Source organism: Stegostoma tigrinum, chromosome 32, assembly GCF_030684315.1.
Source record: "Stegostoma tigrinum isolate sSteTig4 chromosome 32, sSteTig4.hap1, whole genome shotgun sequence".
In the NCBI taxonomy this organism is placed as follows: domain Eukaryota; kingdom Metazoa; phylum Chordata; class Chondrichthyes; order Orectolobiformes; family Stegostomatidae; genus Stegostoma; species Stegostoma tigrinum.
Window position 1 is genome coordinate 30,887,909 of NC_081385.1, and position 27,012 is coordinate 30,914,920.

The 27,012-nt window shown below is 42.3% G+C and overlaps 1 protein-coding gene across 1 annotated transcript in view; it reads right to left on the reverse strand.

The window, feature by feature from the left end:
• Window positions 1-22,896, reverse strand: part of pde9ab (phosphodiesterase 9ab) — a 56,631-nt gene extending 33,735 nt beyond the window's left edge. The window contains exons 1-8 of the mRNA XM_048562190.2: window positions 22,728-22,896; window positions 16,403-16,473; window positions 15,291-15,368; window positions 14,229-14,272; window positions 11,366-11,420; window positions 10,738-10,808; window positions 6,617-6,698; window positions 6,128-6,209 (exon numbers count right to left, since the gene is read on the reverse strand). Of these exons, the coding sequence (XP_048418147.1) occupies window positions 6,128-6,209; window positions 6,617-6,698; window positions 10,738-10,808; window positions 11,366-11,420; window positions 14,229-14,272; window positions 15,291-15,368; window positions 16,403-16,473; window positions 22,728-22,799 (555 nt within the window). The 5' untranslated portion in view covers window positions 22,800-22,896. The remainder of the gene's footprint in view (window positions 1-6,127; window positions 6,210-6,616; window positions 6,699-10,737; window positions 10,809-11,365; window positions 11,421-14,228; window positions 14,273-15,290; window positions 15,369-16,402; window positions 16,474-22,727) is intronic.
• Between the last annotated feature and the right edge of the window lie 4,116 nt (window positions 22,897-27,012).

The following is a 27,012-nucleotide window of genomic DNA, read 5'->3' on the forward strand; positions in this document are numbered from 1 at the left end:
GCCAGGGAGTGACTGATGGAAAAACAATTCAGCTAGACTGCACAATCAGCAGAACAAGGGGAAGCGTTGGGTGGATATGAATGAGACTGGATGTACGTGCTGTGGGAAATAACTGATGTCAGGTTAACATAAAGTAAATTGATCAGATTAGAAATTGAGTATGTGAATTCAGAGGTGTAAGGAGTGAGAACCTATGCGATTTGCCAGAATTTTGTCTTATAATGTTTCAGGCTGACTCTCCTTGAGTTTGCATGAATAAACTATTGTAATCCATACTAGAGGGCGCTACTGGCTTGCCACCCCACTTCATGTTTACTGTGCCACTTCCACAGTCACTATCCACTATTGATTAGATTAGATTAGATTCCCTACAGTGTGGAAACAGGCCCTTCGGCCCAACGAGTCCACACTGCCCCTTGATGCATCCCACTGAAACCCATCCCCCTATAACTCACACACCCCTGAACACTACGGGCAATTTAGCATGGCCGATCCACCTACCCTGCACATCTTTGGACTGTGGGAGGAAACCGGAGCACCCGGAGGAAACCCACGCAGACACGAGAGAATTGGCGGTCACCAGGATCCATTTGGAGATTGGAAATATAACTGAACAATCTAAACAAGTTCTCACTCATGCCCACTTGATTTTGAAAAAAAAAATTCCATTCATAAAATACATTTAAGATTTTAAATCTTCTTAAACATTCAAGAAATATTAAAAACAAAGGTCTATTCAGTAAGCACATCAAAAACAGCTAATCTTTAAAAAAGTGAAAGATCTGTGGATTCTGTAAATCAGAAACAAAAATAGAAATTGCTGGAAAAGCCCAGCAGGTCTGGCAGCACCTGTGGAGAGAAATCAGGTTAACATTTCGGGTCAAGTGACCCTTCCTCAGAACAGATCATCTTTAAACTATCAGTCATAATGTGAACTCAGTGCCTACCACTGAGCAGTGCTTTTCTTAAGCTCTTTAAACACAGCCACTACAGAGAGTTGTGAACATAGCCCAGTCCATCATGCAAGCCAATCTTACATCCATTGATTTCATCCATTCTTAGGAAGGCAGCCAGTGTAATCAAAGACCCTTCCCACCCCAGTAATAATCTCTCTCAATCTTTTCCATTGCACAGAAGATACAAAGCAAATGTACCAACAGATTCAAGAACAGCTTCTTCCCCACTGTTATCAGACTTATGGACCTCTCAAATTTTGAAAGTAACGTTGATCTTCCTGTCTGGGCACCTTCTCGGCAGCTGTAACATTGTATTCTTTGCTGTGTTTTATTATTGTGATGCACTTTGTATGCTATGATTTGCCTGTACTGCACGCATAACAAAACTTTTCACTGCGCCTAGGTACATGTGACAATAATAAATCTAATTAAACATTCATAAATGTCTCAGCTGTAATAATAGACCTTGAGATATGTTAACAAGTAACCTGTTGAAACTGGAGCAATAGGTTTTTAACTTAGACCAGATGGCCTGTCAATTAAAACAATCCAGTTGGTGGAGGAAGGTAGTCTGTTTGAACTCAATAATTTCAAATGGCCCAGGTTTCTTGCTGACTTGATTCATGCCTTGCATCATAGACCATTGGATTTGTCAGAAATTGGAGCTAGACTTTGGAATCCAACCCCAACCAGCCACCATTAAAAGTTTCCGACTGTTTCCTTCTCTACAGTTACTGCCTGACCTGCTGAGTATTTCCTGCAACATCGAGCATTGTTTCAGATTCAGTGTTCACTTTTGCCCCTGCTTGTCTCAGAAAACAGGCGATTTGAATACCAATGCCTGATGTGTATAAAACAATGAGGGGCTTGGATGGAGGCGATAGGGAACATCGGTTCTTCTAGGGAGTTTCATGGCTCAGCTGGCTGGCCTGGTACAGTGGCACCATCTGCGTGGGTTCAATTCTGGCAGAGGTTACCATGAAAGATTCTCCTTCCTCACCTTTCGTCACCTGGTGACTTTCAGGGTCAACTCACCACCAGCCATCTCTCTCTCTCTCTCTCTTTCTCAAATAAGAGAGCTGTCCTATGGTCCCTGAGGACGATGGTGACTTTACCTTTACCCAGGCCAGACGTGAAGGAAAACATTTTCACTCAGCGTTTCGCTGAGGGCGTCTGAAATTTACTGCCCAATTTGGTGGTTGAGGCAGAAACACTCAACTCATTTGAAATTAAACCTGGATTTGCACTCAAAAACCATAATCAGTGATGATGTACAGGATTGGGATGCACTCATGGCTAGTTTAAACAGCTGGAATTGACATGATGGGCTGAATGGCATTTCTGAGATGTAACCTTTTGATAGTTCTATCACCTGTCAGAACCTTGAAAAGTTGACGTGAAGCATAATGGCAAAGAATAAATTTATCAAGGGATCCAAAGAGAAAGGTAAGCCTCGAGCAGGGTTCCCAAATCAGGTCATGGACTGAAATTTCAATGTTGCAAATGCCACCCTAGAAATCTGACACAGTTACCTCCGCAGTGCCCCCGCTCAAACAGGGCTCTATTCCCCCTTCCTCCTGCTCTCCCAAAACCATTCTCAATTTTCATTCAGGGCTTATGACACCAATCAAGCCTCAAAATGGGGTCACAGTAGGAAAACATTTGGGAATTCTCTGGAGAGATAGCTGGAAAATAGATTGCATTTTACACAAGGAAACATCCACAGACATGTGCAATAATTTACTGAAGGCGACAAAGAGAATGTTAATAAGTTTCAGAAAGGGAAAAAAATCTTCTGGAGAAAGAATAATGGGACATTTCGTGGGAAGGTATACAGATGGGTTTGTGATCTAGCGACTCTCTTCATTAGACCTTTCTCTGTTTAAAACTCTGAGCTAACACAGGCTAGAGGGCAGGACAGGGTATTAACTTCAAATACATATTCCTGGAGCTGGCAACTACATCAGTTAGATTGGACAATGCAGTGAACATGGAAACAGATTTTAATCAAAAGCTGTTTTTATATTCAAAAGCATCCAATAATAGTGTTTGATGTTTAGCGTGGCTCGAACACAACAACTACCTCAGTAAGAATTCATCAGATCTGTAAACAAACACCTACTCAGTACCAGCCTCATATAAGATCTGCACTGCTGCAGTTCTCACTTTTTAAATTGAGTTTGGTGCACCATGTGCACGACAAATAGAATTTTATTTAGCTCAATAATACATTTTAACAGCCTGTACTCAAAATTAGACAAAAGAGGAGGTGCAAGGTAAAATGATAGAGAAGCAATGGCTTTTTAAGGAGATAGTTCATAAGTTGTAGAGTCATAGAGCTGTAGTGAGCATGGTAACAGGCCCTTCGGTCCAACTCATCCATGCTGAGCAGGTATCCTAAATTAAACTAGTCCCATTTGCCCTACTTTGGTCCATATGCCTCTAAACCTTTCTTATTCACGTACCCATCCTTTTAAATGTTGTACTTGTATCAGTCTCCACCACTTCCTCTGGCAGCTCATTCCACAAACACAACACCATCTTATAGAAAAAAGTTGCTCCTTGGGTCCCTTTTAAATTTTTCCCCTTTCACCTTTAACTGTCCTACCCTGGGCAACATAACTTGCTATTTACCCTATCCCATACCCCTCAGGACTTTATAAACCTTTTTAAGGTCACTCCTCAGCCTCTGATGATCTGTTCTATTGAAGAATAAAGACTATGCCAAAAGAATGTGCCATTTGTTTCTAAATAAGCAAGGATTGGGTGATACTATATTGAAAGGAAATGTGTACAATGCTGCAAAAATTAGTGATAGGTCAGAAGATAAAGAAAAATTTTAGAAACCAGCAAAACATGACAAAAAACAATAATGAAGAGGGACAAGCGAGAGAAAACTAACAATACACATAAAAACCTAAGTTTATAAGAAGGAAGAGGGTAGCTAAAGTGAGCAATTTCGCTAATGCTGAGACTGGGAAAGTACTCATGGAAATTGAGGAAATGGCAGATTCTTCGAACAAGTATTTTTGTATCTATCTTCACAGCAGAGGACACAGAAAACATGTCATGAATAGTAGAAAATCAAAAGACAAAGAAGAAATGTTGTACTGTTGTGAAACAGCAGGACTCATCAGCCTTCAGTCCCATTAATGTTCCCATTACTTTTTCTCTTGTAATCATGACGGTTTGTGTTCCTCCTTCCATAGCCCTAGTCATAGGGTCATACAGCACAGAAACAGACCCCTCGAACAGACCCTTTAGTCTGTTCAGGTATACAATTCTTTGAAGTTTGGGCCACATGTAGACAAGGTGATTAAGAAGGCATTTGGCGTGCTTGCCTCTATTGCTGAGCCCACTGAGTATAGAGTTGGGACGTCATATTGAGATTGTACAGGACATTGGATGAAGCCTCTTCTGGAGAACATGTTCAGTTCTAGTCACCCTGTTATAGAAAGGCTGTTATTAAACTGGAGAGGGTTCAGAACAGATTTACCATGATGCTGCTGTGAATGGAGGGTTTGAGTTATAAGAAGAGGCTGGATAGACTAAGTCTTATCTCACTGGAGTGTAGGAGTTTGAGAGTAACCTTATAGAGGTTTAGAAAATCATGAGCCATGTAGGTAAGGTGCATTTTCCCTAGAGTGGGGGAACCAGGGGCATTTTTTTAAGGTGACAGGAGAAAGATTTTAAAAAGACATGTGGGGCAACTTTTTTTTAACATAGCTCATATGTAGAATAAACTTCCAGCTGAAGTGGTAGATGAGGGTACAGTTACAAAGTTTGAAAGATATTTGAATAAGCACATGAATAAAAAATGTTTGGAGGGATATGGACCAAACACAGGCAGGTGGCACTGGTTTAGTTTGGGACTATTGGTGTCATGGACGAGTTGAGCCAAAGGGCCTGTTTCTGTGCTGTATCACTCCACGACTCTATAATGATGGAAGGAGGAACATAAACCATCACGCTCACAAGAGAAAAACTAATGGGAACACTAACACAACTTAAGGCTGAAGAGTCCCCTGGAAATGACGGGCTGCACTCTATGTCCAAAATGTTTAGATCCCAGCAAACTGGAAAAAGTCAAATGTACACCTCAGTTCAAGAGGGGGACTGACAGCAAGAAAATATACATCAGTTAGGCTAATGTCTGCCATTAATAATAGTTCCTAACATTTCTCAAAGTTATTAATCACAATATTTTGGTATATCAGAACACAAGAAGGAAGAGATGCCATGCCAACAGTCCTGATGAAGGGTTTCGGCCTGAAACATTGACTTACCTACTCTTTGGATTCTGTCTGACCTGCTGTGCTTTTCCAGCCTCGCACCTATAGAATCTGGTTTCCAGCATCTGCAGTCCTTGTTGTCTCCAACAGTACAGGTGTTGGCTGTTGGCATGGCACCTCTTCCTCAACTATATAGTGCAATTCCTGTAGCCTTATCACAAGAGCCTCCTACCACAATAAAATAAAGGCATCTTGGACAGAGGAGCTCTCCATCAAGACTCGGTTTATTCTTGGGGTTTCTGTGGCCCGTCTAAACCATTCAATCACATCATTTGTTGGGTACTTGGCTGTGCAATACCTGAACTGAGAAGATCCACCTCAAACCATGCTGATCACTGAGCTGAGAGGAACATTTCTGGATATTGGAAGCCTTTCCACTCAACTCCAGGCAATTATGTTTTGACAATTCCTCAGCGATTGGAGGGTGTTTATAACTGCTCCATTCTCAGCATTTACATAATTTTACCAGTCAAACTCCAGCAGATTGGCAAATCTGGAATCTTCAACTAATGCTAGCCTGTGCCTATATTCTTTGGACTTAGATATTGGGATTTCTGCATAGTTTAAACTTGCAGCTAGGTTTCAATTGGTCAGACAGCAGGCTGGTGGAAACAAAACATCTTGCATCTCTACAGAGCATTCATGCGTACTCTGCTAACATTCACAGAAAACAAATCAACTAAGCCCCTGTTCCCCAGCCTTGACTTTAATCAATCTCCTTTCCTCTCCTAAGGCACTGTGTGGGTTTCTCTCACTTCACTCGATATTCTCTACTACTGCGTCTGCTTCCAACCAGCTAAGGTTGGTAATTATAGTTATCAATGTATTCACTCTTTTATCCTATAACCCTGACAAGATATACTTTCATTGAATAGTTACCTTTGGATATTTTGGAACATCACGTTGCAGAGTCAGTTTTATAGGCTCCTCCACGATTGTGTGTTTGCAAGATGTGTTTGATCTGGCAGAAAGCAAGAAATGTAAACGTTAGGGACGCTCAGGTGGTCTCTGATCCAGGTATTGGCTGTGGCTCAGTATTTATATTCGCACCCAAATCAGAGAGGTAGTCAAATCTCATTTAAGACTTGTGCAGATAATCGAGAATGGCACTGCAATGGTGTACTGATGGAATGCTGCACTGTTGAAAGAGAGAGTAGCATTTTCCTAATGAACTCTTCAACCCAGTCCCTGACTGTTCTTACTGGTGCCGATGTGAGATTCAAATATTGCCGCATGGTTTCACTAAAATGATTTAATTTCCAGTCCATCCCTGACATTAGCTGGTGGCACTGCCACTGCTTGTTTTATCATAATATTTTCCTCTCATTAGGTGCAAAACAATATTTATTGACTGCTTAGGGCTCTCACCTGCTGCTCAATGACAATTCATCCTTAAGTATCTTCAGATCATTCTTACATTTCTCTATTTCCACCACCTTTAAACCTTCCACTGGAAACAAATGGAAAATAACAGACACAAATTAAATGGTGTAGATAAAAAAATCAATTTAGAACTCATGTTGTTACCACCGTTAAAGGCAAGATCTGAATTTTATGTCTTTTTTTTTCTATCTTGAGATGTCAATTTCTGTTGGAGTCTATTGACAGCCCTGGGTTGAGTTTTGGTGCTAAATTTCTCCCTTCCTGTCTCTATTGCCTAAAAGGACTGTAATATTGGTTGACCTAAATGTGTCAATATTTTCTCATGAAGATGTTTGGCCCAAAACCTCCAAGTACAGTCAATGTGACCAATGGATCAGGAGGAAATTAGAATCTGATGGGCCTATGACTTTATGCATGATTTCTCTGTCTGTGAGACTTATTGGGATAACCCAGTAGTAGGTCATAAAACTATTGTTTCTCAGCCTCACATCCCAATCATTTTCTTTTTTTTCTTGTTATTGAATCTTATTTCTCATTTGTACTCAAGGGTTTGAAAATGAGGGCAATTTTGCACTAATAAAGGCACCATCCCACCACGTGCCTGATCTCAAGACCTCAAAACCCTTATGGAGAAAGATGTCCAAGAAATTGAAAAGCAAATTTGCAGATAATACATGATTGCTGAATTATTTTGTTCTAATTTGAATGTATTTGTCGTGATTCTGGACAGTAGAGTAAATAGGTTATTTCTATTAAATTCTAGAGTTATCTTTAGAACCTCAAAATTCAAAGAAATGAGAGTTTTCTTTACGTAATAAAAAATAGGCCACAGCATCATTTTAAACTTGCTTAATTTTTCAGGAGAGGTAACGCACGGTGGCTCAGTGGTTAGCACTGCAGCCTCACAGAGCCAGGAACCCGGGTTCGATTCCACCCTCTGGCGACTGCCTGTGTGGAGTTTGCACATTCTCCCCGTGTCTGCGTGGGTTTCCTCAGGGTGTTCCGGTTTCCTCCCACAGCCCAAAGATGTGCAGATTAGGTAGATTGGCCCTGCTAAATTGCCTGTAAGTGTTCAGGGATGCGAAGATTAGATGGATTATAGGCGGATAGGTTTCAGTGGAATGTTCTGAGGGTTGGTGTGGACTTTTTGGGCCGAAGGGCCTGTTCCCACACTGTAGGAATTCTATGAAGTAACAGTTAATGTTATTTCAATGTACATTCCATCTCTTCTCTCTTCACCCTATTAGCAATCCACAAATATTGGCTTTCTTCACATACCCTATCCAAAAAGGCATTCTTCATGTGACTTCAGACAGAGAGTATTGACAGTTTGACTATGTCCACAATCATGTTCCATCTTAATACTCAGGTGTAAGCAGGTTCCAGGAGCACCCATTGTGTTGGGGCCCTGTCTGAGTTGATCCCTGAGACAAGAAGTACAGAGACAACTGCTGCATGGTTATTACCCTTGCTTAAAGCATTTAACTCTGCACAGACTGGAGACTGAAGGCTGAGATCTTTCTAGGCTGCACTGGTCAGCAAAACGCAGTAGACAACTAAACGTTCAGGGCAACCTAAACAGGATTCATTAATCCTGAAATCTTGAGACTGCTGGCATGATTGATGTTGCTAATTCTGCTGCTTCCATGTGATTTTCCATTGATAAATACTCATACTTATTGCAAACAACAAATAATATGTGCACCACAAGCAGTTTGAAACCTTAGAGATAACAAAGTGTGAAGCTGGATGAACACAGCAGGCCAAGCAGCATCTCAGGAGCACAAAAGCTGGCGTTTCAGGCCTAGACCCTTCATCAGAGAAGGGGATGGGGAGAGGGTTCTGGAATAAATAGGGAGAGAGGGAGAGGCACACTGAAGATGGATAGAGGAGAAGACAGGTGGAGAGGAGTGTATAGGTAGGGAGGGGATAGTTCGGTCCAGGGAGGACGGACAGGTCAAGGAGGCGGGATGAGGTTGGTAGGTGGGAAACGGAGATGCGGCCTCAGGTGGGAGGAGGGGATAGGTGAGAGGAAGGACAGGTTAGGGAGGTGGGGACGAGCTGGGCTGGTTTTGGGATGCAGTGGGGGAAGGGGAGATTTTGAATCTTGTGAAGTCCACATTGATACCATTGGGCTGCAGGGTTCCCAAGCGGAATATGAGTTGCTGTTGCTGCAACCTTCGGGGGGCATCATTGTGGCAGTGCAGGAGGCCCATGATGGACATGTCGTCTAAGGAATGGGAGGGTGAATTAAAATGGTTCGAGACTGGGAGGTGCAGTTGTTTATTGCGAACTGAGTGTAGTTGTTCTGCAAAGCGGTCCCCAAACCTCCGCTTGGTTTCCCCAATGTAGAGGAAGCCACAACGGGTACAGTGGATACAGTATATCACATTGGCAGATGTGCAGGTGAACATCTGCTTGATACGGAAAGTCATCTTGGGGCCTGGAATGGGGGTGAGGGAGGAGGTGTGTGGGCAGGTGTAGCATTTCCTGCGGTTGCAGGGGAAGGTGCCAGGTGTGGTGGGGTTGGAGGGGAGTGTGGAACGGTCAAGGGAGTCACAGACAGAGTGGTCTCCCCGGAAGGCAGACAAGGGTGGGGATGGAAAAATGTCTTGGGTGGTGGGGTCGGATTGTAGATGGCGGAGTATCAGAGAATGATGCGTTGTATCCGGAGGTTGGTGGGGTGGTATGTAAGGACAAGGGGGATTCTCTTAGGGCGGTTATTGCGGGGGTGGGGTGTGAGGGATGTGTTGAGGGAAATGTGGGAGACATGGTCAAGGGCGCTCTTGACCACTGTGGGGGGGATGTTGCTGTCCTTGAAGATCTGGGATGTGCGGGAATGGAATGCCTCATCCTGGGAGCAGATGCAGTGAAGGCGGAGGAATTGGGAATAGGGGATGGAATTTTTGCAAGAGGGTGGGTGGGAGGAGATGTATTCTAGGTAGCTGTGGGAGTCGGTGGGCTTGAAATGGACATCAGTTTCTAGCTGCTTGCCTGAGATGGAGACTGAGAGGTCCAGGAAGGTGAAGGATGTGTTGGAGATGGCCCAGGTGAACTTGAGGTTGGGGTGGAAGGTGTTGGTGAAGTGGATGAACTGTTTGAGCTCCTCTTGGGAGCAAGAGGCGGCGCCAATACCGTCATCAATGTACCGGAGGAAGAGGTGGGGTTTGGGGCCTGTGTAGGTGCGGAAGAGGGACTGTTCCACGTAACCTACAAAGAGGCAGGCATAGCTGGGGCCCATGCGTGTACCCATGGCCACCCGCTTTGTCTGTAGGAAGTGGGAGGAATCGAAAGAGAAGTTATTGAGGGTGAGGACGAGTTCGGCTAGGTGGATGAGGGTGTCCATGGAGGGGGATTGGTCGGGCCTGCGGGACAGAAAGAAGCGGAGGGCCTTGAGGCCATCTGCATGTGGGATACAGGTGTATAGGGACTGGACGTCCATGGTGAATATGAGGTGTTGGGGGCCAGGGAATTTGTGCTCCTGAGATGCTGCTTGGTTTGTTGTGCTCATCCAGCTTCCACTTTGTTATCTCGGATTCTCCAGCATCTGCAGTTCCCATTATTTCTGATCACAATTAAAACCTGGGAGGTTATCTGTGAGGCTTGTTAATCTCAAATTCTTTAGGACTGCAAATTCCCTACCATAATAATTGCAAGTGTCAGACCAACAGTCTAGAAATTCAACAGTTAATTCCAAATTGCTACTTCAATTGAATCCTGGTTAAAAATACTTGGTTACCGTTGAGTGGCTTCTTGATCTGATTTGTGCCACTGTTCATGTCTGAAGTTTAATGTCAATTTTGAAATAAGCTCTTTGACTCCAAATAACTTTAATGCTCAGAAAATGGATAATCTGCACCTCCATTCATGTTGACCATGAATATTGCAGCTGCTAATATCCGTGTGATTCATTGGCCTAGGGAAGAAACCAACCTTCCCTCTGAGCCATGAGGTCACACAGTCACTCCAAGGATCAGAGCTTCACGCAGAAATAAAAAACTGGAAGGTAGGAGGAAATCTATCCATTCTATTGCCATGACATCCATCGCTATTAACACCAATACTATCTGCAGTGGGCTTTTGAAAGGTTCAAAATGTCAACTTACATTCAACCCTCTTTTCCAATGCTGCCAACCTGCTTGAGATTTCAGTTTTCAGGTCATTGACTTTGAAAATTCTGTAAGAAAAGCAAACTATCAACAGTTACAGAAAATTCACTGCATCTGGTTACCTTTGCATTTTGACTTGTCCTCCTCAGTTGTTCAAACACCATCGTACAATAAAGCTGTAGGTTATAGGTTCCTCTACTGTCTTGTGTTAATTAAATATAGACACTAAATGGAAAGGAGTGTTCAGCCTCTCATGAAGGGAATTGGAGACTGTCATCTTTCTTGTTCTTGGTAATGCCTTGGCTGCCTTCAGTTTTTTAGGTGCAGAATGCTTAACAGTCCAGAAGGGTAAAGAGAAGGATAAATACAATGAGTAATCGACCTTCGAGGAAAATCCTCAATTCTGAACTGCTATCCTCGGCCCCAACCAAAGTGTATAAGTCTGAAAAGTTTGGATACTGTGAAGTCCTTCATGTTGGATTAGGCTTCTAACATTCACTGTCCTGGCTGATGCAATCATGGGGCTATCAGTTCCACTGGATCTGCATCCCAGAACAGGCAATACCTTCAGCACAAGAGGAAAGCAAATTGTTGAAAATTCAAGGAAAGAATAATGACTGGTTACCTTGAAAACTGGTCGGCAACTTGTGTCAGAACATTTTGCATCAAGTCTTCTTCTTCTAGATGTACAGAGAAGGCGATTGATGACAGACATTAGAATGTTGGACGCTTTTGTTTAACATTTCTCAGTTTATCCACTATCCCTTGGTGTTCAAAAATATATTCTTTATTATTCATTCAGGGGATGTGAGCATTACTGGCTGGACCAGCATTTATGGGCTATCCCTAATCATCCTTGAGAAGGTAGTAGTGAACTTCCTGTTTGACTCAAAATGCTTTTGGGCAGCTAACTCCAAGATTTTGACACAGTGACACTGAAGAAACGGTGTTATGTTTCCAAGTCAGAATGGTGACTGGCTCAGAGGGAAACTTGCAGCTGGGGATGTTCCCATTAACATGATGCCCTTGTCCGTCTAGATGGTAGTAGTTGTAAGTTTGGAAGGTGCTATCAAAGAAGACTTGCTAAATTTCTGCAATGTATCTTGTAGATGGTACACACTGCTGCAGCTGAGTGTTGGTCATGGAGCTTAGAACATAGAACATAGAACATAGAACGTTACAGCACAGTACAGGACCTTCGGCTCTCGATGTTACGCCGACCTGTGAAACCAATCTGATGCCCATCTAACCTACTCTATTCCATTATTATCCATACGTTTATCCAATGACCATTTAAATGCCCTTAAAGTTGGTGAGTCTACTACTGTTGCAGGCAGGGCATTCCACGCCCTTACTACTCTGAGTAAAGAATCTACCTCTGACGTCTGTCCTATATCTATCACCCCTCAATTTAAAGATATGTTCCCTCACGATAGCCATCACCATCTGAGGAAAAAGACTCTCACTGTCCACTCTATCTAATCCTCTGATCAGCTTGTATGTCTATATTAGGTCACCTCTTAACCTTCTTCTCTCTAACAAAAACAGCCTCAAGTCCCTCAGCCCTTCCTCATAAGACCTTCCCTCCATACCAGGCAACATCCTGCTAAATTTCCTCTGCACCCTTTCCAATGCTTCCACATCCTTCCTATAATGTGGCGACCAGAACTGTATGCAAAGCTGCAACATGACCTCATGGCTCCAAAACTCAATACCCTCTACTAATAAAACTTAACACACCGAATGCCTTCTTAACAATCCTATCAACCTGGGTGGCAGCTTTCAGGGATCTATGTACATGGACGCCAAGATCCCTCTGCCCATCCACACTACCAAGAATCTTACCATTAGCCCAGTACTCTGTATTCCTGTTACTCCTTCCAAAGTGAATCACCTCACACTTTTCCACATTAAACTCCATTTGCCACCTCTCAGCCCAGCTCTGCAGCTTATCTATGTCCCTCTGTAACCTGCAACATCCTTCCACACTATCCACAACTTGACCAACTTTAGTGTCATCTGAAAATTTACTAACCCATCCTTCTACGTGCTCATCCAGGTCATTTATAAAAATGACAAACAGCAGAGTCCCCAAAACAGATCCTTGCAGTACACCACTAGTAACTGAACTCCAGGGTGAACATTTCCCACCAACCACCACCCTCTGTCTTCTTACAGCTAGCTAATTTTTGGTTCAAACCGCAAAATCACCCTCAATCCCATGCGTACGTGTTTTATGCAATAGACTACTGTGGGGAACCTTATCAAACGCTTTACTGAAATCCATATACACCACATCAACTGCTTTACCCTCATCCACCTGGAAGGCATGAACATTTGTATATGTGGCACAATCCACCAAAGACTTGAATATACTCAATGACTGGACAACCACAAACCTTTGAGCAGGAGAATTCTGCATATTCGTAACCTTCTCAATAAAAAAGTCTCCTTATATCAATGCCAAATAATATTCTTGGGCTATGATCTGTTGTTCTAGACTCTTTTGCCAGGCTCATGACTTGTCAGAGTCTAACTTCGAGCTCTAAGAATTTTAGAAATTTCAGTAAGATTGTTTCATTTTTATAAATGTAAATTTTCAACTCAATGTTTCACCACAGGAGAAATACGCTCATCTCTGGCACTACGAAGCTGGAGATGATGTTCATCCAACAGCAGAGTTCAACATGTGGATGGGGACACACAGAATGAAATAGGTAGACTTTCCATGTCCTACCAACATAATGTCAAATCGTCACAAATTATATTAAGTGGGTGTTTTGTGTCCTATTTACACTTGTTGTTCACACTTGGGCCTGTCGATGCCCAATACAGAGCACTTAATGGCCTCATCCTATACCGTCTCCCCAACAATATTTTGCCAGTAGAATTGGGGGTTAGGGTGACTCCAACAAAAGGATTGGCTGCTATAGCTGTGTGGGTTGGTGTTAGCTAGGTGGGGAAATGTAGGGGATGGTGGGGATAGGAGGAAGGTGGGCGCAGGTTGGCTCCTTAACAAGCCCCTTCAATCCACTCAGAGGCAGTCTGTCAAAGGTCATTCCACCCCTCCCTCTTTAATGCTGGCCTCAGCCCCACCACCCCTCACTCAGGCTTCCTTTCTAAGACCGCTGGCCCTGGATCTCAGACCCACACACAAAGGAACCCAATTATCTGTCGTCGCACCATTTATGACTGGTACTGCTGGGGCAACAATGCTGGCAGCTCAGTGGGACTTTCCACTGAGATGGGGCAGAGGTTGTTTCTTAAAGTCATTCACACTGCTTCCACCATTAATTTATTGAGGAGCAGCTTTCGGTATTATGGCCAAGCTCCCATAAACATTTTGCTGGGGCTGCGTTGCATAGAATCCATGGCCCCTCATAAACCCCACCATATAAAAACCATGTACTGCATTTGGCACTAATTTCTAGCAGGTATTCGTTTAATATTTCTGTAGGTACATCAACAGATGTGTAAAGAGTCAATACCTGTGAGCTGTCTATCACTGAGAGGGACCACTTTGTAAGGAGAACTGGAAACATAAAAGAAACAGAGATTAAGTAAACATGTTTCAGAGATAGAGATAATGGGAACTGCAGATGCTGGAGAATTCCAAGATAATAAAATGTGAGGCTGGATGAACACAGAGGGCCAAGCAGCATCTCAGGAGCACAAAAGCTGACGTTTCGGGCCTAGACCCTTCATCTGATGAAGGGTCTAGGCCCGAAACGTCAGCTTTGTTCTCCTGAGAAGCTGCTTGGCCTGCTGTGTTCATCCAGCCTCACATTTCACTATGTTTCAGAGATACTTGTTCCATTGCACAAAGGTGACTGAAAGACTCGTGTATAATTCATGTGTAGTCATTGCTGGCTAGGCCTGTACTTATTGCACAGAGGCAGCTAAGAATCACCATGTTGTTGGAGGCCAAGAGTCACATATAGGTCAGACCAAGTGAGGAAGGCAGCGATATCAGTAAACCAGATCGGTTTTTAATAACATTTGACAGTGGTTACATGGTTTCCATTCAGCTACTTTTTATTCAAGAATTTTATGGAATTCAAATTTAACCATCTTCCACAGTGGGATAGTGAACCTCTGATATCCCGGCTAATATCCTGGGGTTCTGGGTTCATAGGCCACCAGAGTATATCTATGAATTGCTCAAAGTATGTATTTCCAAATTCTGATGTAATTACAGCTCTTTTGACAACATATCCTTGAACATATTCAATGTACTTTTTAACATCTTCGTGTATTTAAAATCTGTCCATTAGAGGGGGTGTCACACCCTAACAAGAGGAACATGCAATGCACAAAATCCAAAATGGTAATCCCTTGTCTATACATATATCCTAGAGAGGTTTCTGATTGACTTTATCTCAAAACAAAGTTGATGAACTGGAGAAACTGCTATCCAAGTTAGACCATAAGACATAGTTATAACATTGTCTCGTCATGATATTAGTTGTCCTCCATTGGTTTTACTGTGTAGATGTTACACTAGCATTGCTTTGGTCTAAACCTTCATATAAAAGTTCAGACAATCTTACCTTGCTGAGTTAGTTGGCATAGTTGGGTCTATGGATATAATAGCATTGTTTTGGTCCATGAGCATGATCAGTGTGTTCCTAATAACAAACAGAATAGAGAAAGAGACAGGTTCTTCATTGATAGGTCACATATACATTTGCTATACTTGATTTTCTAGTCAGGACAGCCAGCAGGAAATAAGGGGAGATGATGGAGTGGTGGTAATGTCATTATATTAGTGATCCAGTTGGGGCTCAGGTTAAAACCTCTGCAGATGTGGGTTCAAATCCCACGCGGATGGAGTAATAAATGAAAACTGGAATTGAAAGTTAATCTTAGTAATTGTGACCATGAAATTGTCATGCATTTTCTTTTGTAAATACACACCCAAATCACTAATGCCCTATTTGATCAAGCCTACATGTGACTCCAGATCCATAACAAGGTGGTTGGCTCTGAAATAGTCTGAATGTGTTCAGAAATATATAGGTGTTTTGATAACCTAAATGGTCCAACTGCTATATTTGATATATTTGTAAATGGAGCAAAGCGCCTCTTTCCATGCTGTAGGACTCCATGACTCTAGAGGCCAGGCAGAGGCATTACTGAAGGGTAATAAATGCTTATCTCATGAAATAATCAACTCTTTAAAAAGCCCTCGTTGCCAAGAGAGAAGAAATTGCTAGGACTCATCTCTCGATATTTTCATATAGGCAAAACACTGTGGGATAGGAATGCAGGATGAACCAACACAGACAGCTCCACATTTCTTACAATGCTACAGTGGCTTCAGGCATACCTACTGGTTGTAAAGCATCTTGTAACATTCAGACAACATGAAAGATGCTACACAAATTACACATCTATTTCTTCCTCAGAATTATCGCTGCAGCCTATATCTACAGTGAATGAATTAGCACAAGTTTAAATTGTTGCCTATCTCAGACTGAATATACAATTTTCACCATCTTTTCTTTAAGTGATGGTGTAAAATAGAACAGGTAAGTTCTTCATCACAAATAGATTTCATTCAGATGATTTAAGAGTTATGACAAAGATATCACCACTGACAGAACATGAGGGCCCCAGCGGCCCTCATGCGACTAAGTGAAATAGTTGATTTCTTACTCACCTGGGAAGGCCAACAGTTGTACATAACAGCTCTTTAATGTCACTGGGTCTGCAATGTCTGCTGAACATTATCTGCAAGCAAGACCGATTAATACAGTTCAGTTAACAGCATGGAATAAATAACAACTTAGCACAATGTGTGAAACGCCTTTCAATCCCTCCTCTAGTAAACTCTCATGTCATTTGTGATGCTAATTCATACAGAATATCCACAGTTCTCTGCTGGGCAAGGTAACTTTAGAATGAAGGTAGATTGGATGCTACAATTCACTAGGAAAAGGAATAGCTTGTTCAGCTCTTAATGTATATGTGGAATGTATAAGAAAATAAGGATATGAAAGAAAATGGGACAAGAGGATACCATTCTGCCCCTCAAACCTGCTCCACCTTCTAATTATAGTACTCCAACTCCTCCCACCAACATTTATGTATCCTGGTTCTGCGATCCTGGACATCTGTACCTAACAAAAATCTATCTTTGGAGACAGTAGGAACTGCAGATGCTAGAGAATCTGAGATAAGAAGGTGCAGAGCTGGATGAACACAGCAGGCCAAGCAGCATCCTAGGAGCAGAAAGGTGACATTTCAGGCCTAGACTCTTCTTCAGAAAAATATGGCCCCTTGTTATTCTCTTTCCATCTTCCTTGAAGAATGAGGTTATATATGCTAGCCTCCAAACTATGGGTAGTATTCTAGAAACTAAGGAATTCTGGAAAACAAAATCTATTATTGAGGCCCAAAACGTCAGCTTTCTTGCTCCTCTGATGCTGCTTGGCCTGTTGTGTTCATCCAGCTCTATACCTTGTTATCTCTAAAAATCTATCTTTCTTTGTCTTGAGGTTCCTTGAAACCACTGTCCTTTAGACAACAAGGTTCCCACCTATGGATGCTAGGGTCATCCTAATCTCATTTGGACCTAATGGCAAAGCAGTCATTTGAGTGAGGTATCAGAATGCTGTTCACACCAGTCAAACTGTACTGCAGCAAAAGACAGCAGCTTTAAGATAATAGAGGAGCGAAGTATGAGGCCTAATATCATGGCAACACATTTACTTATTCTGCTTTATGCTAGCAGGTTAGCCAATGGAACTTATAAGACAAGGACATGAAAATGGGGAAAATGAAGGCCATTCTTCCTTCATATCCATGGCTTACCTTCTAGCTCAAGTCCACTTTCCCATAAGATTCCCATACCTCTGAATTCCATGAATAGCCAAGTATCTATTAATATCTCATACATGCACTCGAAGAAACAGTATCTAAAACGCTCCACAGGGGAGAATTCCAAAGACCCACAAATCTTTGAGTGAAGACATTTCTTCTCAGTTCTAGATATCTGACCGCTTATTCAAACATGAAGCATCAAATTCTCAAATGTTCAGTCAGAAGACAGATTCTCCAGACATCTATTCAGTCAAAGCCCTTAAGAATTTCATAAGTCATTGAAAGATCACCTCTCATTTCACAGAACATAAATCACATTAATTTAACCTAGCTACAGCCTGCCAATCCCCCAAAATGACCTATTTATTCATATTGTTTTCCATCCATTAACCAGTCTTCAATCCACAATAATGTATTAGCCCTAATGCTATTAGGCCTAATTATGTATAATAACTTCTTGTGTAGCATCTTGCTTTTGATAAATCTAAATACAGTGATTCCCCATATCAACCCTGCTGATTACAACCTCCAAAACCCTTATGGATTTGTCAAAAATAATCATTTCCCTTTCTTAAATCTTGTTGACCCCTCCAAATCATTATGTTTCTGCAAGTATTCTGTCACACGTGTCTTATAATAGATTCTAGCATTTTCCTATTAACTAGCCTATTACCCCCTTGTTATTCTCTTTCTATTTTTCCTGAAGAACGGGGTTATATATGCTATCCTCCAAACTATGGGTAGTATTTCAGAAGCTAAGGAATTCTGGAAAACAAAATCTGCTATAGAGTCTGCTCCGGCCGCTTTGTGTACAGTCAAGATGTAACTATTTGTTACTGATTTCCCATTGTCCCCACATTTTGGACCCTTTATCAATTATCTTAATCTCTGCTCTCCTGACCTTCCAATGACTAATAAATTGTCCCACTTCCTCTGTAAGAATGCTTCACCATTTTGAAAACATCAATGAAATTTTCCTTTCTGTGCCTTTACACCAAGGAGAGCAATCTCAGCCTCTCTAGTCTCTCCCAGCAACTAATGTCCTGAAGCTTGCTGAAAAGAGAACCATGTTGCCAAAGCTTTTTGTCTTGGACTCATCAGGACAAGTGAAAATGTCAGATTTCAAACAAACATAATAATTCACACTACAGGATATAGCATTAATTAGTTGGCAAGTGAACCTAAGACACTTATCCTTTGTACCATTCTTATAAATCTCCTTCGAACTCTCTCCAAGGCCTTAACATGTTTCCTGAACTGTGGGTGTTCAGAATTGATCACAACACCCCAGCTGAGCCCTAATGGTCTTTCATAAAGATTTAAAGTAATTTGCCTTATTGTGCATAGTATTCCCATGTTATATGCTTTATAACTAATCAAAGATTTCCGCTTGTGAGTCCCAAGATCTTTTTATTCCTTCACCTCCTTCAAAGCTTTACCTTTTAGTTTACACTGCCTCTCTGTTCTGCTTTCCAAAAATATTACCAGTTTTCTACATGATGTTTCTTCTCTATCTTTTCATTTTATCAGATTATATTCTTCTGAAGTCTACTTCTAACCTCCTCATTGTCTGGATTGCTCCTTATTCAAATGTTGTTCTCTGATGCTTCATCTTGGTTTTCCTGCCAATTTTTTTAAACCTTCCACAGGATGACTTTTATTCTTTCACTGGATATGGAAGTTTCTGAGAAATGCAATATTTGTTACCCATTCCTAATTGCCCTCAAAAATAGCAGCGGTGTGTCCCCTTCTTGAAACATAATAGCCCATCTGCCGCAGGTACCCCACAGAAGGAATCTCTGCTTGAAGAGACAACTGACACAATCCTGTTCATGTGAAAATCACACACACCTTTCAGGGGTTCCTTCTGCCCCAAAATCTGACCTAATGCCCCAAAAACCTGAAATCCTCCCCCATCCTTCCTTACCCCAAACTTGAATTAACTTGATTTGTCTTATTATGCAGATAATGGTGAGCACATAACACTAGGAGCAATTCGAGATGACTAATTTTCAACCTTATATTTACAGCATTTTCATCAGAAAGATCTTAACACCCTCTTATGCCATGATTCCAATGTGGACCACAACCTCCAGCTATTTCCCCCTTCACTCACGCAATACTTTCCCCGATTTTATGACGCGCTTTGGCCCAACACCAGAAAAGAGAGATTTACTGGGTGTAGAAACTCCTCCTGGTTATCAAATACCCTGTGCTAACAGCACGTTCAAGCTCATTGTGTCCTCTGTCAGATGAGTTAGCTCTAGACCACAGGACCCTGGACAGGTGCCACAGTGGAAGTGAGTTTGTGAGGGCTTTACTCCATGAGAATTCTGTAGAATATGGAGTTAATAGTTGTGTGCTATTAGCTGTGCTGTATCATTGAGGGTGTTGGATAATGTCAGATCAAATGGAACTGGGACCTGAGTGAAGAAAATTCTGGTAATGTACTGAACAATGCTTCTGTGCATAACGTAAATGGTTAATACACATTCATCCATTTAGGCTAGTTCTTAATGTTCAAACACCGAAGAAGCACCTCATGATATCTACACAGATTCTTGCATTAGCTGCATCTTCTAACCACACTATATGGTAACCCATTCACTCTGCTCAGTAGCTCTCTATTTGTGGGGCATCACCCGAAACATGCAATCAGCTTACATTTTTAACTCATTTATGGGATATGGAAATTGCTGGCTAGGCTACCATTTGTTGCTCATCCTCAATTGTCTGGAGGGAAGTTATACTATAGGGTCTAGAGTCACATGCTGGGTAAGGATGGCACATTTCCTTCCCTAACGAGGGTCAGTGGGTATTACAACAATTGACTGTGGCTGTAATTATTGGCCAGTTCTTTAATCTCATTTTCCAAAAAAAGCTGAATTTTTATTTCTCCACTTGCCATGTGGGATTTGAATTCATGTCCTGAGACAACTGACCTGGGGCTCTAGTTTACCTGTCTACGGACAATACAGTGACCCAGACGCTCCTTAAACTAGAGGTCCCACATTGTGCAGGACGTACAGAGAAAAATCTTGTCATTCAATCGTCCACTTAATGTGACTTCCTTATACTTAAAGTTGATAGTTTAGTTTCCCCCATGGTCTTTAATGTTGTTTTCACATATTTGTGCATTGTTGTGGTCACACAAAGTTCTAATTTGTCTGATAATGTTACATGGTTCCAACGAGCAAATGACGGAACAGTTTTTCACATACCAATGCAAAATGCATCACACGACACCAGGTTATAGTCCAACAAGCTTATTTGGAATCAACAAGCTCTCAGAGCGCGGCCCTTCGTCAGCTTGATAGGCAGACAGATCAAGGGCAGGGAGATCAAAGATCATATAACTGGTGTGTGTGGAGTATCAGATGATAGGTCTCTGCAGGTGACCAAGAGTGTTAGACAGTGTGTAAAGTGTTTATAAAGTCAACGTCAGTGCTGTGCTGTCATGGCAGTCAGGCAGAGCCATAGGAATATATAAAAGGCGACATCTCAGATCAGACTCTGAATTGTAGGTGTGAGATCTGCCTCAGAATTTTAACCTGGAATCAGCGTGGTTTTTTTCCAAAAGCTGGATGCTACACTGACTGACTATGACTACAAACTGTGTTTTTTGAACAAAATCGAATGTATCTGCTTGATGTTTGTGTGTTTGTGTCTGTGTGTGTGTGTGTGTGTGTGTGTGTGTGTGTGTGTGTGTGTGTGTGTGTGAGAGAGAGTGAGAGATAGAGAGACAGAGAGGGAGGAAGTTTGTGTGAGAATGTGTGTGTGCGAGAGTAATAAGTACAAACTAATTAAGGTAGCAAGACCATACCAATTTATCAAGGTGATGGTGTCAAAACAGTACAGTAAGGAAGATTTTACAGATACAGAACAGTATGGTGGAGTCACATGTAGTGTGACATGAACACAAGGTCACAGCTGAGGCTGTCACCATCATCTTGATAAATTAATATGATCTCTCTACCTTAACTAGTTTGTACAGTTTTGAATTACTTATTACACTTTCTCTCACACACATACATACTCTTATGCCTACACACACACACACACATGCACACACTCTCTCATACACCTCGACTCTCTCTTTCACATACACACACACTCTCACACACATACTCTTATACCCACACACACACACTCACTCTCTCATGCACCTATACTCTCTCTTTCACATACACAAAGACTCTCTCTTTCTTGCATGTACACACACACACACACACACACACACACACACACACACACACACACACACACACACACACACACACACACACACACACACACACACACACACACCAAAAACAAAGCTATGGGGTGAATCATTTTATCTAAGATGTTTGTTCATTTGCAGATAAAACACACAATCTGTAGTCACAGTCAGTCAGTGTGGCAACTTATAAATCCAGGCTTTCGGAATAAAACCAGCCTGATTCCAGGTTAAAACTCGGAGACAGATTCTGAACAAAACACCACACCTACTATTCAGAGTCTGACCTGAGATATCACTTTTTATATGTTCCTATGGCTCTGCCTGATTGTCATGGCAGCACAGCATTGGCATTGACTTTATAAACACTTTACTCACCATCTGACACACTTGGTCACCTGTAGAGAATTATCATCTGATACTCCAGTCACATCAGTTGTATGATCTTTAAATCTCCCTGGCCTTAATCTCTCTGCCTATAAACTCTGTAACTGTGCACCTTGCTCTCCCACTGCACCTGATGAAGAGGCTGCACTTCAAAAGCTTGTGTGATTCCAAATAAAGCAGTTGGACTATAACCTGGTGTTGTGCGACTTCTGACTGTGTCCACCCCAGTCCATCACCGGCAGCTTCACATCATGTCGATCATGTGCCTCAATATGATTTGGGGCTCAAAATGAAATCCCTTTCAGTAAAATTTTGTACCAAAGTGAATCTCACATCAATATGAATATCACCTCAAGATTAAGCTCAATTCAAAGCCAAGCTTGCCTCAAGATGAACCTCATTATGAATCCCATAACTAGGTATTTCACAAAAGGACAAATCGCACCTCAATATAAATCTACATAAACATTCTTCACTGTGCATTGTATCTCAACCCTAATCAGCATCCTCGGAAGAGCGCAGAAAATGACAGAAAATGCTGCAAAGGAGCCCATACCTTGTGTGGAACATTGTCTTTCTCCAAGTAGATAACCTTTGGTACGTAGGCAGAGGAGGAGGCTGATCCCATCTCCTGGAGTCTGGATAGGAAGTCAGGGAGGAGTACTGTGCACAGGAGCTGGAGACCAGACTGCTGTTCTCAGCTCTGCTCCCTTTACTGTCACAGCTCCTTCTGTGACCTGGGAAACTCGAGCAGGTGCAACTGAAATGCAAGAGCTTGAAAGGCAGCGATCTAAAGATGTTCGTCCACTCACAACCAATCTGTCCCCGACTGGGTGTTGTTGCCTTGGCAAACCAAATGATTCCATGTGATTACACAAGCAGCTGTTAACCCAGCATTGAAATTCTTCTCACCCCCTGAGTACAGTTAATTACTTGCCTCATTAGGAACTGACCAAATTAAGAAAACATAAACAAAATAAAGCTGATTGAAACTGGGAGGGATTTAGAAGAATATTCACAGCAGGACCTTCATTCACCATCACATGAAATCATTTGTCTTTTTTTCTTCTTTTAAAGTTGCTGAATTTTATCAGGATGAGAGTGTGCGAGGTTACAGAGTTGGTTCGGAAAGACAAGAGGTGAAATGTTACTGTTTCAGGCCGCTCCACAGCTCAGGTCTACTAGACAGCATTTATTCTGCTAACACCCCTTCATTCCCTTCCTCATTTTAAGGAAGTCACTTGTCATGGAGCTAGTCCTACAAGAGGCAACATAGTATTTTGCTAAATGACCAAATGGTCATTCTTAACCCATGGGTGTGTACAAATTAGAAGTTATTTATCTGTGGATGGCAGTTGAGCACACCGTCATTTCTGTTTGTGTAATATAGCCATCCACAGATGTTGTTATTGAATCGTATACAATTCTGAGGACGCTTAGCATGGTAGATGCAGAGAGGAAGTTTCTCCTCTCGTGGGAACTTAAATGCAATGTACTTGAATCAATAAGGTTTGAAAATTAGAAAAACTATGCAACTAATTAGGGAAGTAGAAAAAAGACAATATATCACGCAACAATGCAGTGTGTACTCAGTAATGGCCTTTTTCTTAGAATTATATACTTTTGGAATACAGCACACAGTTCTGATTTCCCAGTTATACGAAGGATGTTGTGTAACTTGAAAGGGCTACTTGAAAGAAAAGATTTACAAGGATGCTGTCAGGGTTGAAGGATTTGAGCTATACCGAGGGGTGGAATAGGCTGGGGCTATTTTTCCCTGGGGCATTTGAGGTTGAGGGGTGACCTTAAAGAGGTTTATAAAATCATGAGGAGCAAGGATAGGGTGAAGAGACAAGGTCTTCTCCCCAGCATGGCGACTGGAGGGCATAGGTTTAAGATGAGAGGGGAAAGCTTTAAAAGGGACCTTAGGAACAACTTTTTTGCACAGAGGGAGGTGTGTGTATGGAATGAGCTGCCAGAGGAAGTGATGGAGGCTGGTACAATTACAACATTTAAAAGGTATCTGGATGGGTAAATAAATAGGGATGGTTTAGGGGCGTATGGGCCAAATGTTGGCAAATGGGACTAGATTTGTTCAGGATAGCTGGTTTGCATGGATGAGTCAGACCAAAGGTCTGTTTACTTACTGTACCGTTGTACAACTCTATGATGACTTCACAAACAGCCGTGTATTACATATTAGGGTAAAGGTTCACCTGGGAGGTTCTGGTAAATTGGAGACACTCCAGATTTTAGTACATCCATTGTTCTACAACTTATTTTAAATATATTTCAAGCTGAAAGACCATAGGATGTAGGAGCAGAAGAAGGCTATTCAGCTCATTGAGTCTGCTCTACCATTCAATGACATCAGGGCTGATCTGATAATTTTCTACTCCAGTTGCTTCTTAGTCATTTTTGCAAAGATCAAATGTATTGAAAGCAAGGATTCAGTTTAGATACTGGGTGTAGAAAACAAACAACTTATTATAGTGATAATGGGAACTGCAGATGCTGGAGAATGCAAGATAATAAAGTGTGAAGTGGGTCCGGGTTGGGGCAAACACAAAAGCTGATGTTTCGGGCCTAGACCCTTCATCAGAGACGGGGATGGGGTGAGGGTTCTGGAATAAATAGGGAGAGAGGGGGAGGCGGACCGAAGATGGAGAGAAAAGAAGATAGGTGGAGAGAGTATAGGTGGGGAAGTAGGGAGGGGATAGGTCAGTCCAGGGAAGACGGACAGGTCAAGGAGGTGGGATGAGGTTAGTAGGTAGATGGGGGTGCGGCTTGGGGTGGGAGGAAGGGATGGGTGAGAGGAAGAACCGGTTAGGGAGGCAGAGACAGGGTGGACTGGTTTTGGGATGCAGTGGGTGGAGGGTAAGAGCTGGGCTGGTTGTGTGGTGCAGTGGGGGAAGGGGAGATTTTGATACCATTGGGTTACAGGGTTCCCAAGCGGAATATGAGTTGCTGTTCCAAGCAGCAAAGGGTCTAGGCCCGAAACGTCAGCTTTTGTGCTCCTGAGATGCTGCTTGGCCTGCTGTGTTCATCCAGATTCACGCTTTGTTAACTTATTATAGTGGGCACAGTTTCAGAATATGATGTCTCCGATTTAAAAGGGAGATGAGAAGTAATTTCTGTTTCAAGGGTGTGTTTGGGATTTTCTCTCTCCTGTATATGGTGAAGGCTGGATCATTGAGCTGCAAAGGTGACGAACTTTATAGGCGGTAGGCAAGAGGGTGAAGCTGAGCCCACAACCAGACCAGTGATAGTGTTATTGAACTGTGGTGCTGGCTGGAAGGAGTAAATAGCTTACCACTGCACCTGAGTCCCAGGGCTCTATGATGCAAGAAGTGAAGTTCAGGCCATATCAAATCAGTCATCAGTCATCAGAGAAGGCTTGAGGAGCCGGATGGCTGACTCCTGATTCTATTTGTCCTGTTATGGTGTTCTCCTTCTCCAATTTCCGGCATCATTTGGTCACAATCAACCCTGCCTAAAGTTTCCTTCCCTTGCTAATGGCGTCGCCATAACTCACTCGATTGCACTTGAATCTTTCTGATTCACCGGTGAATGTCCCACTCCAGAGAACTCAGTACATAATCCAGTCTGGCATTAAGGAAATCTTGAGCTTCTTCTTAATAGAGATTAAACTGAGTGCTCATCCAACGTAGCTGTCAGTTCAACATAAAATACACCATGCATTATTTGACAGAATAACAAACAGGTTCGCCGTGTTACCCTGATCAACAATTGTTCCTCAAAAACACCACCAAAACAGATAATATTGACATTATCACGTTGCTGTATGTTGGATTCTGTTCTGTGAAAATGAATGCCACATTTCTTATGTTACAGCAGAGGTGATGGTATTTGGCTGCAAAATTCTTTAGGATATCCTGAGGTTCTGAAAGGCGCTCTGGAAATGTAAGTTTGTCTTCTCTTTATGAGGAATCTCTCCATATGCTGGGTCTTCCTGGAATGGATGGTTCAGAATCCCACAAAGGTCCCACGAGATGATGCTATCACATGACTCCTCTTGAGCAAAGTAGTCTGCATTTGCTTGACAACCAGGACTAGATAGTCAGCTCATCCGCCACTAAACTCCTCAAACCATGCTTTTGCTACTTCTGGATGAGTTTATTCCTGGTCTCCCACTCTTCACCCTCTGTAAACAACAGCGCATCGAAAACCTTCTGCTCATCAGGTACTCCAGCAGTGCAATAAGTAGCAGGTTATGGGGTAGGGAGTGGGAAGCAGTTTTGTTTAGTCTGCTAAACGTATGCCTGATTTCACCTTTCACTGGCCTTCGCTGAACTAAAACCAGAGAGAGGGATGGAGTACAAACTTTAATGCAAGTGCCTCAACCCCATCTGCTCAGTTTCCTGTCTAGGGAGACTGGTCAGTTTACCTTTTCTGTCTTTCTGAGGATTACATTAGTCACCAATCAGCAACCTTCTGCCAGTCTCTTGTTAACCCATTGAAGTCGGGTGCTGGACCAGGAGCTGCCATCTTTGCTGCGTTAACATCAAGAAAGGCAGTTACTCTTTCTCCTGTGGTCACGGAGGGAAGATCAGTTATTGAAAATAACTGGATACAGATATCAACGCTTAGGCCACCAATTTTCTGTGTTCAGGTTGTAGTGTTGCACAATGTCCATAATCCCACACCATCCCTGGGTCATTAGGCCCATCCACCCACAACTCCATATATTGTCTGGATTTTTTTTAACCTAATCCAACAGGAACAGCACTTGAAGTAGCACTTTGTAAGGAGACAGCATCAACTTTCCCAGGCCATCATGCCAACATGAGTTGCTCTTGGTACTGTTGAGGAATAGATGG